The sequence below is a fragment of the Oryx dammah genome, unplaced genomic scaffold (genome assembly GCF_014754425.2).
Source record: "Oryx dammah isolate SB20612 unplaced genomic scaffold, SCBI_Odam_1.1 HiC_scaffold_2, whole genome shotgun sequence".
Lineage (NCBI taxonomy): Eukaryota > Metazoa > Chordata > Mammalia > Artiodactyla > Bovidae > Oryx > Oryx dammah.
The window spans coordinates 15,774,564-15,791,168 of NW_024070186.1; the positions used below are offsets into that span (position 1 = coordinate 15,774,564).

General features: G+C 48.7%; 1 protein-coding gene across 1 annotated transcript in view; it reads right to left on the reverse strand.

Moving 5' to 3' along the window:
* The window catches only part of FAM3B (FAM3 metabolism regulating signaling molecule B), a 62,906-nt gene extending 46,652 nt beyond the window's left edge, over positions 1-16,254 (reverse strand). Inside the window, exons 1-2 of the mRNA XM_040232220.1 lie at positions 16,168-16,254; positions 8,313-8,456 (exon numbers count right to left, since the gene is read on the reverse strand). Coding sequence (XP_040088154.1) covers positions 8,313-8,456; positions 16,168-16,186 — 163 coding nt within the window. The 5' untranslated portion in view covers positions 16,187-16,254. The remainder of the gene's footprint in view (positions 1-8,312; positions 8,457-16,167) is intronic.
* Positions 16,255-16,605: the final 351 nt, after the last annotated feature.

Below are 16,605 nucleotides of genomic sequence, written 5' to 3' on the forward strand. Positions count from 1 at the left end.
AGAGTCCATTTGAACACACTTTGGTTTATTTTTTAGCTATGAAACTATGACTACAAAAAAGAGAGATGACATTTTTGACACTGAATGGCCAGGATATTCTTCAGACTCCAGAGAAAACTGGTTAAAATCTTTTTTGCAATTGCAAAACCGGTTCTTCTTGCATGTACAGTTAAGAAAAAGTTGACTTGTTAAAATACTTTTTTGGAGCTCCAGTTCTGCCTGAGAAACAAAAACGGGCCTGTGAAGAAACCTGAAGTTAACTCTTATCATGTCCTTGGGATACACAGCCCACTCTATCTGGGACTCCAGCCATGAACAAATTGGTAGAACTCAAACCAAGAAGAAAAAAGAAGAGGCAAAGAGACACTTTAAATTTCAAGAGGAAAACTGTGAAATCTCTGTCTGTCTAAATTTATCTGTATCTCAGTGTGTGTCTTTGTTTTAGGATAATATGAGGTTAACTTATAAATGAGCTCTATTTCATTTCAGGTTCACATGAACTGAGAAATATTCAATATTAACTATCTAACATTAATGTTTTGTTTGTTAAGCTAATTATGTCTTGAGTCATCAACATTATGTAATACTTTGAACCTAGGCTTAATGTAAACTAAATTTGTCGACAAGGAAAGTAACTCGAGTGAAGAAACTTCAAAAATAACACATACATACAAATATATATGAGATGAAAACTTTTAGATAAACTCTAGTAAAAATAACTATATTTTAGAAATGTCTATCTAAAATAATCTGAGGACTGGGGTAACTTAAATTTCTAGGGTTGTGCTAAACTAAATGATAACAGTTTATATTAAATAGCTAGGTCATTTCCAAACAAATTAAGATTTTGAAACATTAATTACTGAACACTAACAGAGAAACTAGAGATTTTGGATTATTAATAAATATGTTTAGTGCCATCCTGAGATGTTCTCTGTTAAAAAAAAATTTAAACTGGTATTTATGTTCACCAATCTACAAAATGCTAATATAAAAGACAGTTCATGGTTTAAGGAAAATGAGATTTATATTTTTAATAAAAAAGGTATGAAAAATAAAAGGACAGTCTATTAAAAAAGAAGTGAGCCTAAACTTACAGGTGGTTATTTGCTAAATAGATAAATGAAGTGATAAATACAAAAAGATGTAAAAAAGGTTTGTAGCAAGTGAAAGAAGAGTTTTGTGCATGGTACATTTTCTTAAGACATTAAACTGCCTTTGAAGTCTTATTGTTACTTTGACTTAAGTAAAAAAACTATTATTTCACAGTGAATATAAGCTGGTACCAAGCTGGAATTTGGTTTTCTCTTCCTGTTAAAAGAACAAAGTTTGGAATATGGCTTTTGATAACAGATTATATACATTTCTTTGTCTTTAAGGGATTCATCAGTTCAGTTCAGTCGCTCAGTCGTGTCCGACTCTTTGTGACCCCATGAATCGCAGCATGCCAGGCCTCCCTGTCCATCACCAACTCCCGGAGTTCACTCAGACTCACATCCATCGAGTCGGTGATGCCATCCAGGCATCTCATCCTCTGTCGTCCCCTTCTCCTCCTGCCCCCAATCCCTCCCAGCATCAGAGTCTTTTCCAATGAGTCAACTCTTCGCATGAGGTGGCCAAAGTACATACTTGCTTATAAAATCTTTTGTTACTTTGATAAAATGAATGAGTGTTATTCCACAGTGATCTATGGAGACTATCACACACATGGACAAAGATCATTCTGCTTCTACAAAATTAACCCCTCATCAGGAAATTTTAAAAGGATAAACAATGGTTATAAACCAAACAGTCAGGGCTACGGGAAGTCCAAGACGGCCACTTGGCTTTTCCTGTGTCCCTTTCAAACCTCACTTTTATGTCATAAACTAAAGCCTTTCTTGGCTTCAGCGTTGATATCTCACAATAGAAAAAAAAAAAAAAAGGTTAAAATGTGTTTTCTACAATCTCCAGTGATTGGGTCATCCACTTTGCAGGACAGGTCATACAGACATTGGCAAAAAGCTTCACAAACTTCTCGCAGACTATCGTTTTTTACTGATGTCCTTGGTCGTCAGGCAAGGACCACAGAACGAAGGGATTAGTTACGTGAGACTGAACAGACTGCTGAATATGACTACCATTCTCATGACTTTTCGTCTGACATATTACTGGCTTCTAACTTTTGTTTTCAGATATAAAAAAGCTCTTCTCCTCAAGTCACTGATGGTTTAAAACAATTTAGTGATGTACACCTGTGGGTAAAATTAAAACATTTTCTCTTTTCTCTTACCTTGTCCCTCCAGAAACTGGAGACATTTGGGTTGTGAACAGCCTCATCAAGGTAAAAAGGACTGTCTCCAGACATTTACAAACATCTCAGAGTATACTTAGGATTTCTAAAAGAAATATCCAACCAACTGATGGCAGGCCTATGACATCTGTTTCACTGACTCTTCAGTTCTCGTTTTGTTAATTAAGATCTGTATTTCCTAAGGGCGCTTCCCTGGTGGCTCAGATGATAGAGGTCTGCCTGCAATGTGGGAGACCTGGGTTCAGTCCCTGGGCTGGGAAGATCCCCTGGAGAAGAGAATGGCAACCCACTCTAGTACTCTTGCCTGGAGAATTCATGGACAGATGAGCCTGGTAGGCTAGTTCCTTGTGGTTATGTTACACTGCTAAGAGGTTTAATTAAGTTATTTAAAAGGACACTCTAAGTTTGTTTCTAAAGATTATCTCAGTAACCAGTCTTTGAATGAAGATCAAATGCTCCAGGACCTACAACCAGCAAATTAACAACAGGCCATAGTCATTTAACAAACTAAGTCAGATGACCTGGAGATGTTACTGAGCTATACCTAATGAAAGTTCTTGACTTAAGTTCTTACTTATGATTTTACTATTACTGCTAACTATATTGCTTGTTTCAAAAAGTGTCCCTTACATTATCAAATGTGTGACTGAGCCACTGATATAATGATGGTCTAGAGTTCCATACGAAACCCATAGTTATAATGGATGTAACTCATATATCTTCCTTTGGTAAGCTCTCTTACATACATGTGACTATTGATACATTCTCTCAATTTATATGGACCACTTACTCAATCTGGTGAGCCTACAAAACATGTACAAAGACATTTATATGCTTGTTTTGCTGTTATACAGCTACCAAAAACTATAAAAACTAATAACGGCCCTGCTTATACCAGTAGAGCATTCCAACAATTTCTTAAAATTTGGTCTATAAAACATTCTACTGGCATTCCCTATAATCCACAAGGACAGGCCATAGTGGAGAGGGCTAATCAATCACTTAAACATATGATACAAAAACAAAAAAAAGGGGAGATGCCACAGGACAATAAACAATATTGAATAAAGCTTTGTTTACTCTCAATTTTTTAATATCTCAGCACAAACTATGGAAACTGCAGCTGAGTGATATTTTCAGGCTACATCCACAAATACAACTAAGGCTGTGATTTGGTGGCAGACCCACTAACAAATGCTGTCACTGGGGAAGTTAATTACATGGGGAAGAGGGTTTGCTTGTATCTCCCCAGGAGAAGGTCTAGAACCTGTGTGGATTCCAGCTTGTAGAGTAAAACTGAGCAGAAACAATCAGTGGCTCCAGGCAACCTGATCATGGCTATATTTGCCCTGATAACCATCGCAGTGAGTATACCCCTGACTTTGGCAGAAGCAAAGAATCATACCTATTGAGCCTATGTATCTAATTCCCCCATTGCTAAGGCCTGTTAATTGGGGTGAAGGATCTATCCCTGTTTATGTTAATGAATCCTCCTGGATCCCTGGTCCAGAAGAGAAGCGTTTGCCCTTCATAAAAAGGAAAAGGGGACCCCCTACAATAGTACTTGGGGTTTTGACCCTTGGCCTCTTTGCCTGGGTGCTGACCAGGGCTGTCTTAATCTATCAGTGCAGGTGTGGATTTCTGTAAATTCTTTGAACAGAAATCACACTAAGGCTCAACTGTATTTGCTTTCTGGATTGAGCTTTGGATATCGAGAAACTAATCAAAATAATCTCCCACATCAGATAGACCCATGTGAGAAGAGACGCATATGGGCCAACCGACAAGACCAAATAGACTGGCGTAACTGTTGCGGGACTGAGGGGGTGATCTTACTTAATGGTTCCTATGGAATTGTCTGGGACTGGTCCACTAGGGAGTATACAGCCTCTAATTGCTCACACCATAACTCATCCTGCAATCCTTATAAGAAGTTGCATTGGCATGTATGTGAGTACAATCACACTACTATTACTACACACTGAGAATATCCCATTATCTGGCAGGGCAGCGGCATGTCTTCACCACAGCCACAGCTTGAATCAGGTAGGGCTCAAACATAAATATGGAAGTTGGCCATAAGCCTCAAGAAATATCGAATTTGGGGTGGAAATTATTCTCATTCCACAATTTATACTCTGTCATTCAATACATCAACAAACTGGACGTTTTATACTCAAACTTGTGTTTGGGATCCAAATGTGATTATGACTGGCACTATAACTATTAACAAGACAGAAAGGAACCTAACCTGCCAGGATTGCAAACTATATACTTGCTTGATTCAACTCTACCCATTCCTATGGGATGTTGCACAGATGTTTAGGAGTCTTGCTGCCAGTAACTCAAAGTAGGCCTTGGGAACTCTCCCCTGACATGCATACTTTGCTCACAGTACTAAATACTATTTTGAAAAGATCCAAGCGTTTCACTGGGCTCCTTATTGCCGCCATAATGGTCATTATTGCCATCATCACCACAGCGGCAGTGGCGGGAGTAGCCCTCCATCAGGCGGTACAAAACAACACTTTTGTGCAGGAGTGGCATAAAAATGCCAGTTCTGCTTGGGGAGCCCAAACTCACAGATGAGGCGATTAACAGCAGGTTGGTGGATTTAGAAAGGAACCTATACCCTGCAGTGCTACTCTTAGGGGAAGAAGTGCAAAATCTTAAATTACAAATACATTTAAAGTGTGACTGGAACATTACTACTTTCTGTGTGACCCCCCAGAAATATAACCAATCTGAACATATCTGGGAAAATATTAGATGACACTTGCAGGGCTATATGGCTGACAAACTTACTCTAGCTATTAAACAAGCAAAAATCATTGGCATGCAGCATGCTTCTCTTAGACTACTACCAGGAACAGATACACTTCAAGGAATAGCTGCTGCTGCTGCTAAATCACTTCAGTTGTGTCCAACTCTGTGTGACCCCATCATTGAGTCCTCTTGAGTGGATCAAAGGTATCAGAGGTGGTCTCATTAAAACATTACACATGCTTTGTTGTTTCACTATAATTCTCTGTTTAGTCTTCAGAGGCACATGAAAAGTCCTCCAAGAACTAATGAAGAAAGAAGTCGTGAGATCAGCATATCTTCTGCTACAAAAACAAAAAGGGGGAAGTGCAGGGGTTAATAGTCAGCCACCTGTAACTCTGGCTAAGTCATGAGAAGAACACCATGGGAAAAGAATAAAAGTGAGATATAGCAACTAAGTATAATCTAAAGAAGAAGTACATTGGGCTGATTAGTTGGGCTCATCATGCCTGCTGATCTAAGGAGGAACATGGTGTGGACCTTGGAACTCTGGGTCAACGCAAGTTCAGAATGCTGCTTGCGGGAACACTGATGGTTCTTCCGATGTTCCTGTGAAGATGGCTGCCCCTGGCTGTGTGATGCCCCTGGTACTAGGAGGTAACATAAGAGTACAGAGAAGAGCACTAACTCTGGGATTTGACTGGGGGTATGGGGGTCAACACATGTGAGCATTTAAATGTATTATCTAAAAACCAGATACTTCTGCATACTAAGAGCGCAAAAAAAGTGATGTGGAATCAGTCAGCAGGGCCCTTGATCCTAGAGGTCATGAGTCCCCTGGTCCCCTCTTTAAAACTTTAATTCTGTCTCTAGTTTCCTTTTTCCAAACTGTGTGTTGACCACTTTTGATCCCTACGTGCTGCGCTGGCTACAGCAGGGGGAGGCAGGGAGGCCAGAGGATGAAGACCAGCTCTCCAGGCAGATTCCAACCACTGCCCAGGTTCCTGAGCAGGAGGAGACTGGCTCTAGAAAATGAGCCGAGTCAGCAGGACTTGCCTATGCATGCAAAATCACACGGAAGCAGTGGGGAGGCTACACCCACTCTACTGACAGATAGTGTGAACCCAGGGAGAGCTGGATTTACAAAGGGAAGGCTCGACTTTGTGGACTTCCAAAGCCATGATCGAGGGCCTCCACAGCTATGTCAAGAAATGGGCCATTTTAAGAGAATGGGTAATGAAGTGGGGAAAGCCAAGCTGGGATGAAGGGGTGGCAGCCCACGGTGGTGGATGCAGATGGTGTCACTCCGGGGCTGTGGCCATAGGGTTTCAGTGCTCAAGAGTCCCAGTTTCCAGGGCTCGTTTTGCTCAGCGCCTGACACTAACCTCACACCTCAGTGTGACCTCGCTTTGCTGCTGATTCTGAGTGGGTGTGTCACTCACGCTGGCCCATAGCCTTGGGGACTGAGGAATGTAGGTCAAACTCCGTGCGGAGCCCCAAGTAACAGAGGATTCCAGGGCCCTGAGGCCTGCAGGAGTTGTGTTCCGTCCTTGAAACTGGTCCTGAGGCCAGGAAAGCATCCTCTACCCACCTGTCTGCCAGGCACAGAGGGGCTCTGAAGGGGGCACCTGTCCCTGGGGAGCATCCATTCCCCCGGCCACACTGTGGATAACAGCACAGACTAAGTGTGGCCGCAAAGCCAGCCTGATGCCATGGATGATGCTGTCCCCTTTTAATCTTTTATTCATGTAGGAAATGTAATATTTCCTGCCATATCAGTAAGCAAGGATGTCACAGTCATCAGCGACTGCAGCCCTCCTACGAAAGCCGGTGAGCCCTGAGGGAACTCAGGGAGGAAAGAACACCTGTCATCTAGCAGCTGTCAGAATGCAGCCACTTCCCACGGTGAGCTCTGAGGAACTCTGGACACAAAACAGGATACTGGTCCCAGAGAGCTGAGATGCATATGAAAGGAAATGATTCCAGTGCACCTAGATTCTTGCATCTTCCCATACATAGAAAAGTGCTAAATTCCTTAACTTGGGATATCTGGTTCTCTTTAATTAACGATCATCTTTTGATGTTCAGACTACCTGCCTTTTGTTGCAAAACTTCTATATAACCTGACTCCTCTCCTTGCCGCCTCAGAGTTTCTCTCTCAGAGCTACTTGAGATGCTGTCTCCTGGACCTGAAGTCCTAAAATTTCCCACCGAATAAAACATAACTCTCAACTTTTAGGTTGTGAATATTTTTTAAGTCAACACATGTGAGCATTAAACTACGAATCATAAGGTACAACCTCCACACTCTGGGTCCACCAGACTCCTGAGCAGTCCTGAGTTCCCCCAGAGCTGAGGCTCCAAGCCAGCAGGATCCAGGACACAGCTGCTGGCTTTCAGCACCACCTTTGGTTCCCAATAACTTGACGTGCTTCGTCACAAGGGAGGGTGACATGGCCTCCCCACTCCCCTGGTGGGAATCAGAAACCACATGAACGAGCCCGTATAAAAAGATCAGCTTAGAGGTAGCTCCTGGAGGCAAGCCCTCACCCAGAACAGACTTCCCATTTTGTGTAAAATTGGAGAAAATGAGAAAGTCAGCCCTTTGAGAGCAGATTCATTCCTTGAACACAAAGGGTCTCCCCCAGGGTACTGGCCTCATCCATAATCCACATGCAATAAAATCCATCTGATTACAAGCAAATTCACTGTGAAAAATCCTACTTAAAATAAAAACACTTCAGTCATAGTCAATATCTAAAAAGTTCTTTTTTTTTTCTGGCCACAAAAGGTAATCAAGTTTGAAAAGGAATAGTTTTTTAAAACATTTTAAAATCATTACCTTGCTCTTTATACGTGTGAAAATTAATTTTGTATCATTTATTGTTGTTAAAAATATATCAGCTACCTATTTACAATGAGATTGTGGAAAAAAGTACAGATGATGACTTCAGGGTCCCACACATTTTCCAATGTAATTTTTAGTGGATATTTTGTAATTTCACTTCATCCCCAGTTCCAGTGTGAATTTTTAATGCATCCTGCATATAAAGCTTGCTTTCCTAACATCACGGCTTGCTTGGGGTCTCATGGGGTGTGAGCAGGGCAATGGAGTGGGAACTACAGGAGAGGATTCTTCCTCTTCCTCCTCCTTCTCCTCTTTCTCATCAACATAAATGGCAGTAGAGACCACAGCCCAGTCTCACCGCTGCAGCAGGGCTGCAAGTCCTTGCCTTGACCCCACCGTGGTACCCACCTTTGAGGACAGGCTTCTTGCCAATGCTCTGGATGCTGTAGACGGCGCTGGACAGGTGCACGTCTGGGATGAGCTCTGCCAGCAGGTACCCGGAGTACCAGGCGCACAGGGAGGCGAAGATGAAGAACCCTGCCTTCAGGGTGCCTGTGGACAGACGACAAGATGCATGTGGTGCCCCCACCTGCTCTTCTGACCCCATCCAGGCCTTCCTGATGGCATCTGAGTCTTAGCAGAACGCCCCATGGGGAATTCCTCAGGATGGTGGGCTGGCGAGGGCCTGGGGCCACTCAGTGGAGCCCATCGGCTTCTGAGCACAGCTGCTGAGGGGGACAGGATCGGGTGACGTGAGTGGGTGAGAGGAGTGGGATGTGCAGGTGGTTGGGCTGAGGTTCCCATCTGCTGCTGTGCTGGGTCCCAGAGCTTCTGCACAGGCTTGCATCAAGGGCTCATCCGGTGGCCCTGACACTTGGCCTAAGGACAGACGAGGCCCTTCCCTCCAGAGCCCACGGGACTTTGGAAGCTCCTGGAAGCAGACAGAAACCCAGAGGGTGGCGGAGGCACCCTGGTTTGTTTACTGTGTCACCAGTGCTGAGGGTGGTACCTGGTACCCGTGAGCACACAGTCACCCCTGTGACACTGGAAATGGTCCCCAGACTGTCATATCCTCAGACAAGCCTGGAGGGACACCCACGGTTCCTGGCGAAGGATGTTGTTGAGCTCTGCTGCAGGCCACAGGTGTGAGGCTTTGCACAGATCACACGGAAGTGGAAGCAGAACCCAGAATCAAGGTCACCTCTGAAGCTGACTGAGCCCCTTTCTAACCATTGCCTAAAGCCCCCTGATCATTACTAACCAGCTTCCTGACTCCCAGTTTGACAAAATGCCTGCTCCAGTAAACACACTGTGCTGTGCTTAGTTGCTCAGTCATGTCTTACTCTTTTAGACCACACTGACTGTAGCCCGCCAGGCTCCTCTGTCCATGAGGATTCTCTAGGCAAGAATACTGGAGTGAGTTGCCATGCCCTCCTCCAGGGGATCTTCCCAACCCAGGGATGGAACTCAGGTCTCCTGCATTGCAGGCAGATTCTTTACCATCTGAGCCACCAGGGAAGCCCAAGAGTACTGGAGTGGGTAGCCTATCCCTTTTCCAGAAGGATCTTTCCAATCAAGGAATCAAATTGGGGTCTCCTGTGTTACTGGTGGATTCTTTACCAGCTGAGCTACCAGGGAAGCCCAAACACCCTATAGCACCCCAACCAATCACCTAATGCTTACCTTCCAGGAGTAACTTTGTCTTGAGGCTATAAAAATTGGCTATTGACCGATGAAAACTGTTGACTCTCCGTGGTCTTTCGGGAGTTGTCAGCCCGCTGAGCTCCCAACGCCCACATTATCTCTGCTGTTTGCTCTTAATAAATTCACTTCCTTCTGAAATGCTGTGTGTCTGGAAATTCTTTTCCAAACTGCGCTCAGACTGCCTCCACAGACATCCCTGGAGAGAATCTGTGTGGTCAACAGACTCCAGGATCCTCCTCTGAACTCCTGGGGACAAGACACTGACCCACCCTTAGGTTCTCAGAGGCCTGGCGGACGGCTTTGTCCCTACACAGACAATTTTTTAAGATTTTACTCCGTAAAGAGTCCACAGATCAGGACTCTGCAGCATTCCCCAAACTGCCAAGATCCAGGGATGGCCCAAGACCTTGCACAAGGGGACTCAGAGATGTCCCCCTTCGGTGTTTAGGTCTAGTCCTGAGAACAAGAGAACAAATGGATGGATGGATGGAAGGAGTGAGGGAAGGGAGAGAGGGAGGAAAGAGAGGGAGAAAGGAATGGAGGAAGAGGGTAAAACAAGAGGAGGGGAGGGCAGGGGAAGAGCCCACCCGCCGGACCCCACACCTCCTCACCGCCTTGCTCTGTTCCCTCTCAGGCAAAGCATCAGAAATAACTGCACCCTGGAGTGGCCTCCCGGCCTCACCATCCCCCTGCGGCTCCAGGCAGCTGTGCTGGTCGAGGCCTCCTGAGACTCTAGGCTGCCAGCCCCAGGCCCCTTGGACGGCCCTGCCCCGTCCACACCCTCCCTGGACAGCACACACCCTCCTGGAGGCGGGAGGTCCCCCGTCCTGGGCAGACCCAGCCTCCTCTGCTGGCTTTCCCCGTCTGTGTCCCTCCACAGGATCTCAGATGACCTCACCAGACCGTCCTCCGAGCTCTGGACAAGACTGCCCCCTTGCTGAACTGTCAGCACCCAGGATGCCTCACAGGGCCTGGCAGGTCCCAGATGAAACCCTTGATCCTCCCCAGATCCCCAGTCTGCTCCTGCCCCACGTCTTGCCCAGGACAGACTCTGATGTCTGGGCCTCTCCCCAGTTCCTCACGTCCCCTGCCAGGCCTTGGTGGGATCCACTGGCCAGGCTGCTGGGGCCCCGCCACAGACCTCTCTTCACCTCTATGGGCTCTTTCTTCCCAGGTCCCCCATCCTGGCTCTTCTCGCTCCCTGGTAGTGAACCTAGGTGCTGACTTGTCACTGGAGGGTAATAAGGAATGGGCTTCCCAGGTGGTGCTAGTGGTAAAGAATCCACATGCCAGTGCAGGAGATATAAGAGACGGGCTCGGTCCCTGGGTTGGGAAGATCCCCTGGAGGAGGAAATGGCAGCCCACTCCAGTATTCTTGTCTGGAGAATCTCATGGACAGAGGAGTCTGGTGGGATACAGTCCATGGGGTCACAAAGAGTCGGACACAACTGAAGTGATTTAGCTTGCACCCATGCACATAATAAAGGATACATCTCATCTTTATCCCAGTTCCTGGCACAGAATTCCTCAAACCCTGATAACTTCCTGATTGGAGTGTCTGCTGTGGTTCATATGGGGCCCCTTTTATCCACACCAGAATTTATGCTAATGAGGTGGGTCCTGGGATAGTTTCCAGGGAGGGCGGCCGGCCATGCAAGAAAGACCCAGCCCATACCTCAGACCCACTCCCAACCCCCAGGAGAGGGGACAGAAAGGAGGCCAGCTCAGTAATGTACCAGTGATGTAATAGGAGCCCAGTGAAACTTGGGACTCAGAAACTTGGGGGGTTTCCGGGCGGGGAACACACAGATGTGCCAGGAGGGGACGTTCCCGATCCCCAGGGGCATGGGCACGGGACTCTCGCCCTGGGCCCTCCAGGTCTTTGCTTGTGGCCATGCTTGCTGCTCAGCTGTGTCCCACTCTTTGTGACCCCAAGGGCTGTAACCCACCAGGCTCTTCTGTCCATGGGATTCTCCAGACACGAATACTGGAGTGGGTTGCCACTTCCTCCTCCAGAGGATCTTCCCAACCCAGGGATCAAACCTGTGTCTCCTGCATTGACAGGCAGATTCTTTACCACTGCACTACCTGGGAAGCCCTGCATTTGGCTGGTCCTCCTGATTTGTATCCCAAAGGATAAAACTGTAATCGCAAATAGAGTGGTGCTTGCAGTGTTTCTGTGAGTCGTTTCAGCAAATTACAGAACCCCCGCCCCACCCAGGAGTTGCGGGAACCCTCAGTTTTGTAGCCATCTGCTCAGAAGTGTGGGTGGCCCCTGAAGCCTGTGGCTGGCATCTGAAGACAGGGCAGCTTGCAGAGGGCACTGCCCTTAACCCCTGGGCTCTGGCGCCTCCTGTGGGTGGTGGGTGTCAGAAGTGAACTGAATGGCTGGACACCTAGTCCATGTCAGAGGGCTGGTGACTCCCCACCCAGAGCCCTGAGCAGAGACCAGTGGGTATTCCCCAGCCCCCTTTCCACCTCTCCAGAACCCAGCCCTGGGTATCCTCTTTCTCTGGCCATGATGAAATGCAAACCTCTGTCAGTCTGGCCGTGTTAAGCCCCGGATCTCAGCTCCCCCTTCATTCCTGTACCTAGAGATTCCCTTCTCGGCCTCGCCCCCTCCCCCGCCGACCTGTACTAGCATGGGGTAGGTTATATACATCAGTGTTGCAGATGCTTGGGGGGTGGTGTCTGGTTAGCTTAGGTAGTCACCTGGTGAAACAGGACCCCTCTGCCTCACCTGGATCATTTAGTCTTTTTTCAAGTGCATAATCTCAACATCAATTCCCTCTTTTTTCCAACCATGCAGTTTCTGAGAAGGTTAGAACATAATGTGGAGAAGCCTTTCTGCTGGGAAATGACTGAGACAGTGTGGTCATTGCAGTCCCTGGCATAGGGACATCTCCAAGCTGGAAAAACCAGCCACAGAAAACACAGTGAGGGGCCAGGGGAAGCCGGCATGCTGTCCCGGAAACTGCCCCTGTCTGTTTTCAGCTCCAGCCGCCCTGACCCGCTGCCCTCTCCATCTGCACCCTGGGGATGAGCTTGTCCCTCTGCCCCCACGGCATCCACCTCCAGACCCCTGGCCATCTGTTCCTTCAGCGGCCCCCTGCGCGGATCTGTGGCCTCCTGGGTGTGGCCTGCGCGGCCACCCTCAGGTCAGCCTGTCGGCGCTGCCCACCACGTCTCCCCTGCAGGTCTGTGCCGCACGCCTGGGATGGTGCGAGGGTCAAACAGGCTGCTGGATGCGCCCTGAGTGAGCCGTGTGATGCGACTGCTGGGAACATGGATTCGGCGTCAACAGAGTCTCAGGTTCAAAAACAATAGTTCACTGTGTCCCATGTGTCAATTCACAAACAAGTGTTGTACTTGAAGAAAACTGGCAAAGCAGAGGTTATTCAGATCTTCTCAATGTCACACGTGAGATCTTTGAGCAAAGAGTTGCTGTTTGGTTTGGAGGAGACTGAAAGGGAGCGGGGTGCCACCTCTCTGATGCCTTTTCGCTCTGAAGGGAGGCCTGGTTTTGTCCCCAGGTGAACAAGGACAAACTGGTGGCAGTGAAGGGGAAGATAATGAAGAGAGAATAAAAGCCCAGACATGGAGAATCATGAACTTGGAATTTGAACGTTTTCAAGTTCAAGGAGCTCCTAGGAAGGCTATAAAGAGTCTGTGCTCCAGGGGAGGGGTGCAGCTGCTGACCCCCAGGCCAGGCTTCCCACAATGGCTGGGAGGAGCCACGATCTGCAGCCAGATCCCTGCTGGGAATGGAGGGCAAACCCACAGCACGCACTGGGACCAGTTTACGGTAAGATGAGGCACGGGCAGGTGGTGGAGCCAGCACCTGGGGCCTCGGTGGGGAGCACGGCTGAGGATTCCTCTTGGGAAAGGTCGGGGCTCAAGGACTTGGCTGAGACCAGCGCCGGTGCGGGGGGCGGGGAGGGGGAGGTCTACCCCAGCAGGAGAGGTCCAGCACCTTCAGACGTGGAGGAGGAGACAGGAAGTACACCGAGTCCAGGAACTTCTGTGATTCTGTGACTCTGGCCTTTCCTCATAAGGCAATAAAGTTGTCCTCAGCCCACAGACATGTCCTGAGCACTTCCGTCAGCAGTTACCCTTGAGCATTAGAGCAAAGGCCATCCTGGGCACAGGTAGGAAGTTGGAACTTCCTCCTCAGAGACCCTCTGCTAGGGCACATGTGTGTATGCCCTGCCCTGCCTCCCCGCCTCGGATTCTCGGATGTTTCAGGTTGGCACTGACCACTTAGGCTGGAGGACAAAGCCGGTGTACACTAAGGCAGCATACTGATGAGGAGGGTCTCAGGATCCCCCCGCCCATCCAATCCTGAACCCACAAGAGCACACTCAAGAGGGATTCCTTCCACATCAAGTGGACGAGGATGCTGTTTGTCACTGGCAGCCTCCCCACAGGGACCCACATCCCCTGGACCCCCGGGGCAGCCACACCTGCACTTCTTGTCCTTGAGAGACTGGGGGAGCTGAGGGGCCGGTGAACCAGACATGAGTTTCAGCAGCTTTGAGACTTCAGGCCCTGCTAGCCCCACTGGCCACAACTGTCACAGTCCTGTCGATGAGGCTTTTTGGCAGCAGGGCTGGGAAGTGTCACACCTGAGCATCTCAGCAGGTTTGCAAGGTTCAAAGTTCACATGCCAGCGCCCTCACTTTTAAGGAATTAGGATGACTGCTCCAGGTAGCTGCCCTTCCCCTTCAGTCTGAGTGTCCTTCCCAGAGCCATGTGTCCTTCCTAGATCCTTCCTAGAGCCCTACCCGGGGCAGACCTGGGCCTTGACTGTCTAGGGAAATGCTACTTCCACGTATTGGCAGATCCTTAGCTCACAAAATCAAAAGTGGCATAGCTTTGACCTTTTGTGAGTATTCTCTCTGGCAGCCACACCCAGATAAATGCAAACTTGGTGTGATCTCAAAGCTTGACGTGAAAGGACCACATAGCTCACAAATGAGTCACAAGGACTGCATGTGAAAAAGTAGTAGGTGGGGGGAAAAGCAATCTAATAATATTCAATTATTTCCCACCAAGTCAGCAGCATAATCATACGATATATACTAAATAATATGTTGTGCTCAGATGCTCAGTCATGTCCCACTTTTTGTGACCCCATGGATTGTAGCCCACCAGGCTCCTCTGTCCATGGAATTCTTCTGGCAAGAATGCTAGACTGGGGTGCCATTTCCTCCTCCCGGGGATCTTCCTGACCTAGGGATTGAACCTGCGCGTCTTTTGTATCTGGCATTGACAGGCAGATTCTTTACCACTAGCGCCACCTGGGAAGCTCAAGTATATAATGTAGAAATAATGAAAAAAATTCTTCCAAAATGGCTATAATAAAAGTCATTGCCCAAAGAGATATATTTTCCCCCAAGCAAAGAGGTGCATCTCCTCGCATTTATCCTACAAGCCATGCAAGTTACCCAAAGCACTACTATTCATAGGAAAATGGTTTTGTAGAAAGCATGGATATTTTACACAAATACAACAAAAGTCTTAAAACTGGGCTTTCCTTCATGTTGGGCATGGAGCAGAAAGGCAGTGAGTGGGACTTTCTCAAGTGTGGTCACACAACCATAAGCTTCTCAGGGAGGAAGGAGATCGCCTGCCACCCAGAGATGGAGGGCTGACCTCTACAGAGTCTAGGAGAACGCTTTTGATCTTTTCATTTCTTCCCACTATGCTGCCATGCTCTGGGAGGAATCCAGATTCCTCAGATTACGGAAGAAACAGCAAGTCGATTAGAAAGGGAATGTGTGGCAGGGACCAGAGATTCACATGGACCCCAGAGTGCCTGAATTCACAGGCAGGCGGGAGGGCAAGGCACACAAAGGCCACTGTTGGGAAAACAAGTGCTAGGAGATGAAATAGTGTTTTTCCTACTTTTTTCCCCAAGCCTTCTGCAGGCTCAAGTAGTTTGGAGGTGAGGAGTGGGGAGTAGGGAGTCTTATAAAAAGATAATACTGGAACTGTCATAAAAGGGACAATGGGGCCTTCCTTGTTAATGAGCCCCCACTTCCCAGCCACCCGCAGACAGGTGTCTGCTTCTGCACTTTTCATAATTCCCTGGGTTCGTCGGGTGGATCTGTGGCTCAGGATCCCTAGCTTCAGCCCGAGGGACCCCAAGTGCAGTTCACAAGGGCCTCTGATCAGCTAGGGCAGCCCCCTCCCTGCCCAGGAGCGGAGGGGTGGGGGCACTTGAGCACCTCCCGCCTAACGGCTCACTGGGTTCCGCTCTAGCTGCGCTCAGCTACCGCCTGCCTTCCAGGGAAAGCGTCACAGTCACCGGTTCCCCTCTTTTCTCCGCCCTGCACGCGGAGGGGACAGGCGGGGACAGGCGGAAGGGCGGACGAAACCTCAGCCCACTCGCGCCGCGGCTGGATTCGCTTCGCGCATCCTTGATCCCCAAAGAGAAGACTTTCTTCGTGCCGCCCCCACCTCTGGCTCCGCGTGGCGGGTCCCAGGACGGGCGAGGGGGCGACTCTCCCGTGCCGGCCCCGCTTCCCGCCTCCCTCCGGTGGGGGATTGCACTCACCAGCAGCCGCGGGGCGCATTTTCCAGGTGCGGCTCGGGCCTTCCTGACCCTTGGCCGCGGCTCCGGGCGACAGAGGGAGCCTCTCGAGGGCTGGACTGACCACTGGGCGACACGCCCTGGAGGGCAGGCCGGCGGCGAGGAGGGCGGGCAGATGCATGTGCTGGTGTGTCAGGCGGGTGCGGGCGGGGCAGGTGAGTGCGGCAGGTGCGCTGGCGGCGCCCTGGAGCTCTGGGTCAGCAGCCCAGGCTGACTAGGGGATCAGAGAGAAGTAGAGGGTTTCGCTCTGAAGGAGGGGCGCCCTCCCTTTATGGTTGGCGGCTCCAGACCCCAATTAACGTCTCTCAAGGTCAAGAGACTGCCCAGATAGCCATATTCTGAGTCTTTAGGACGTTCCACCCGAATCCAGGTTCGAAGTCCAGGTCACCACGGCCACTGTTC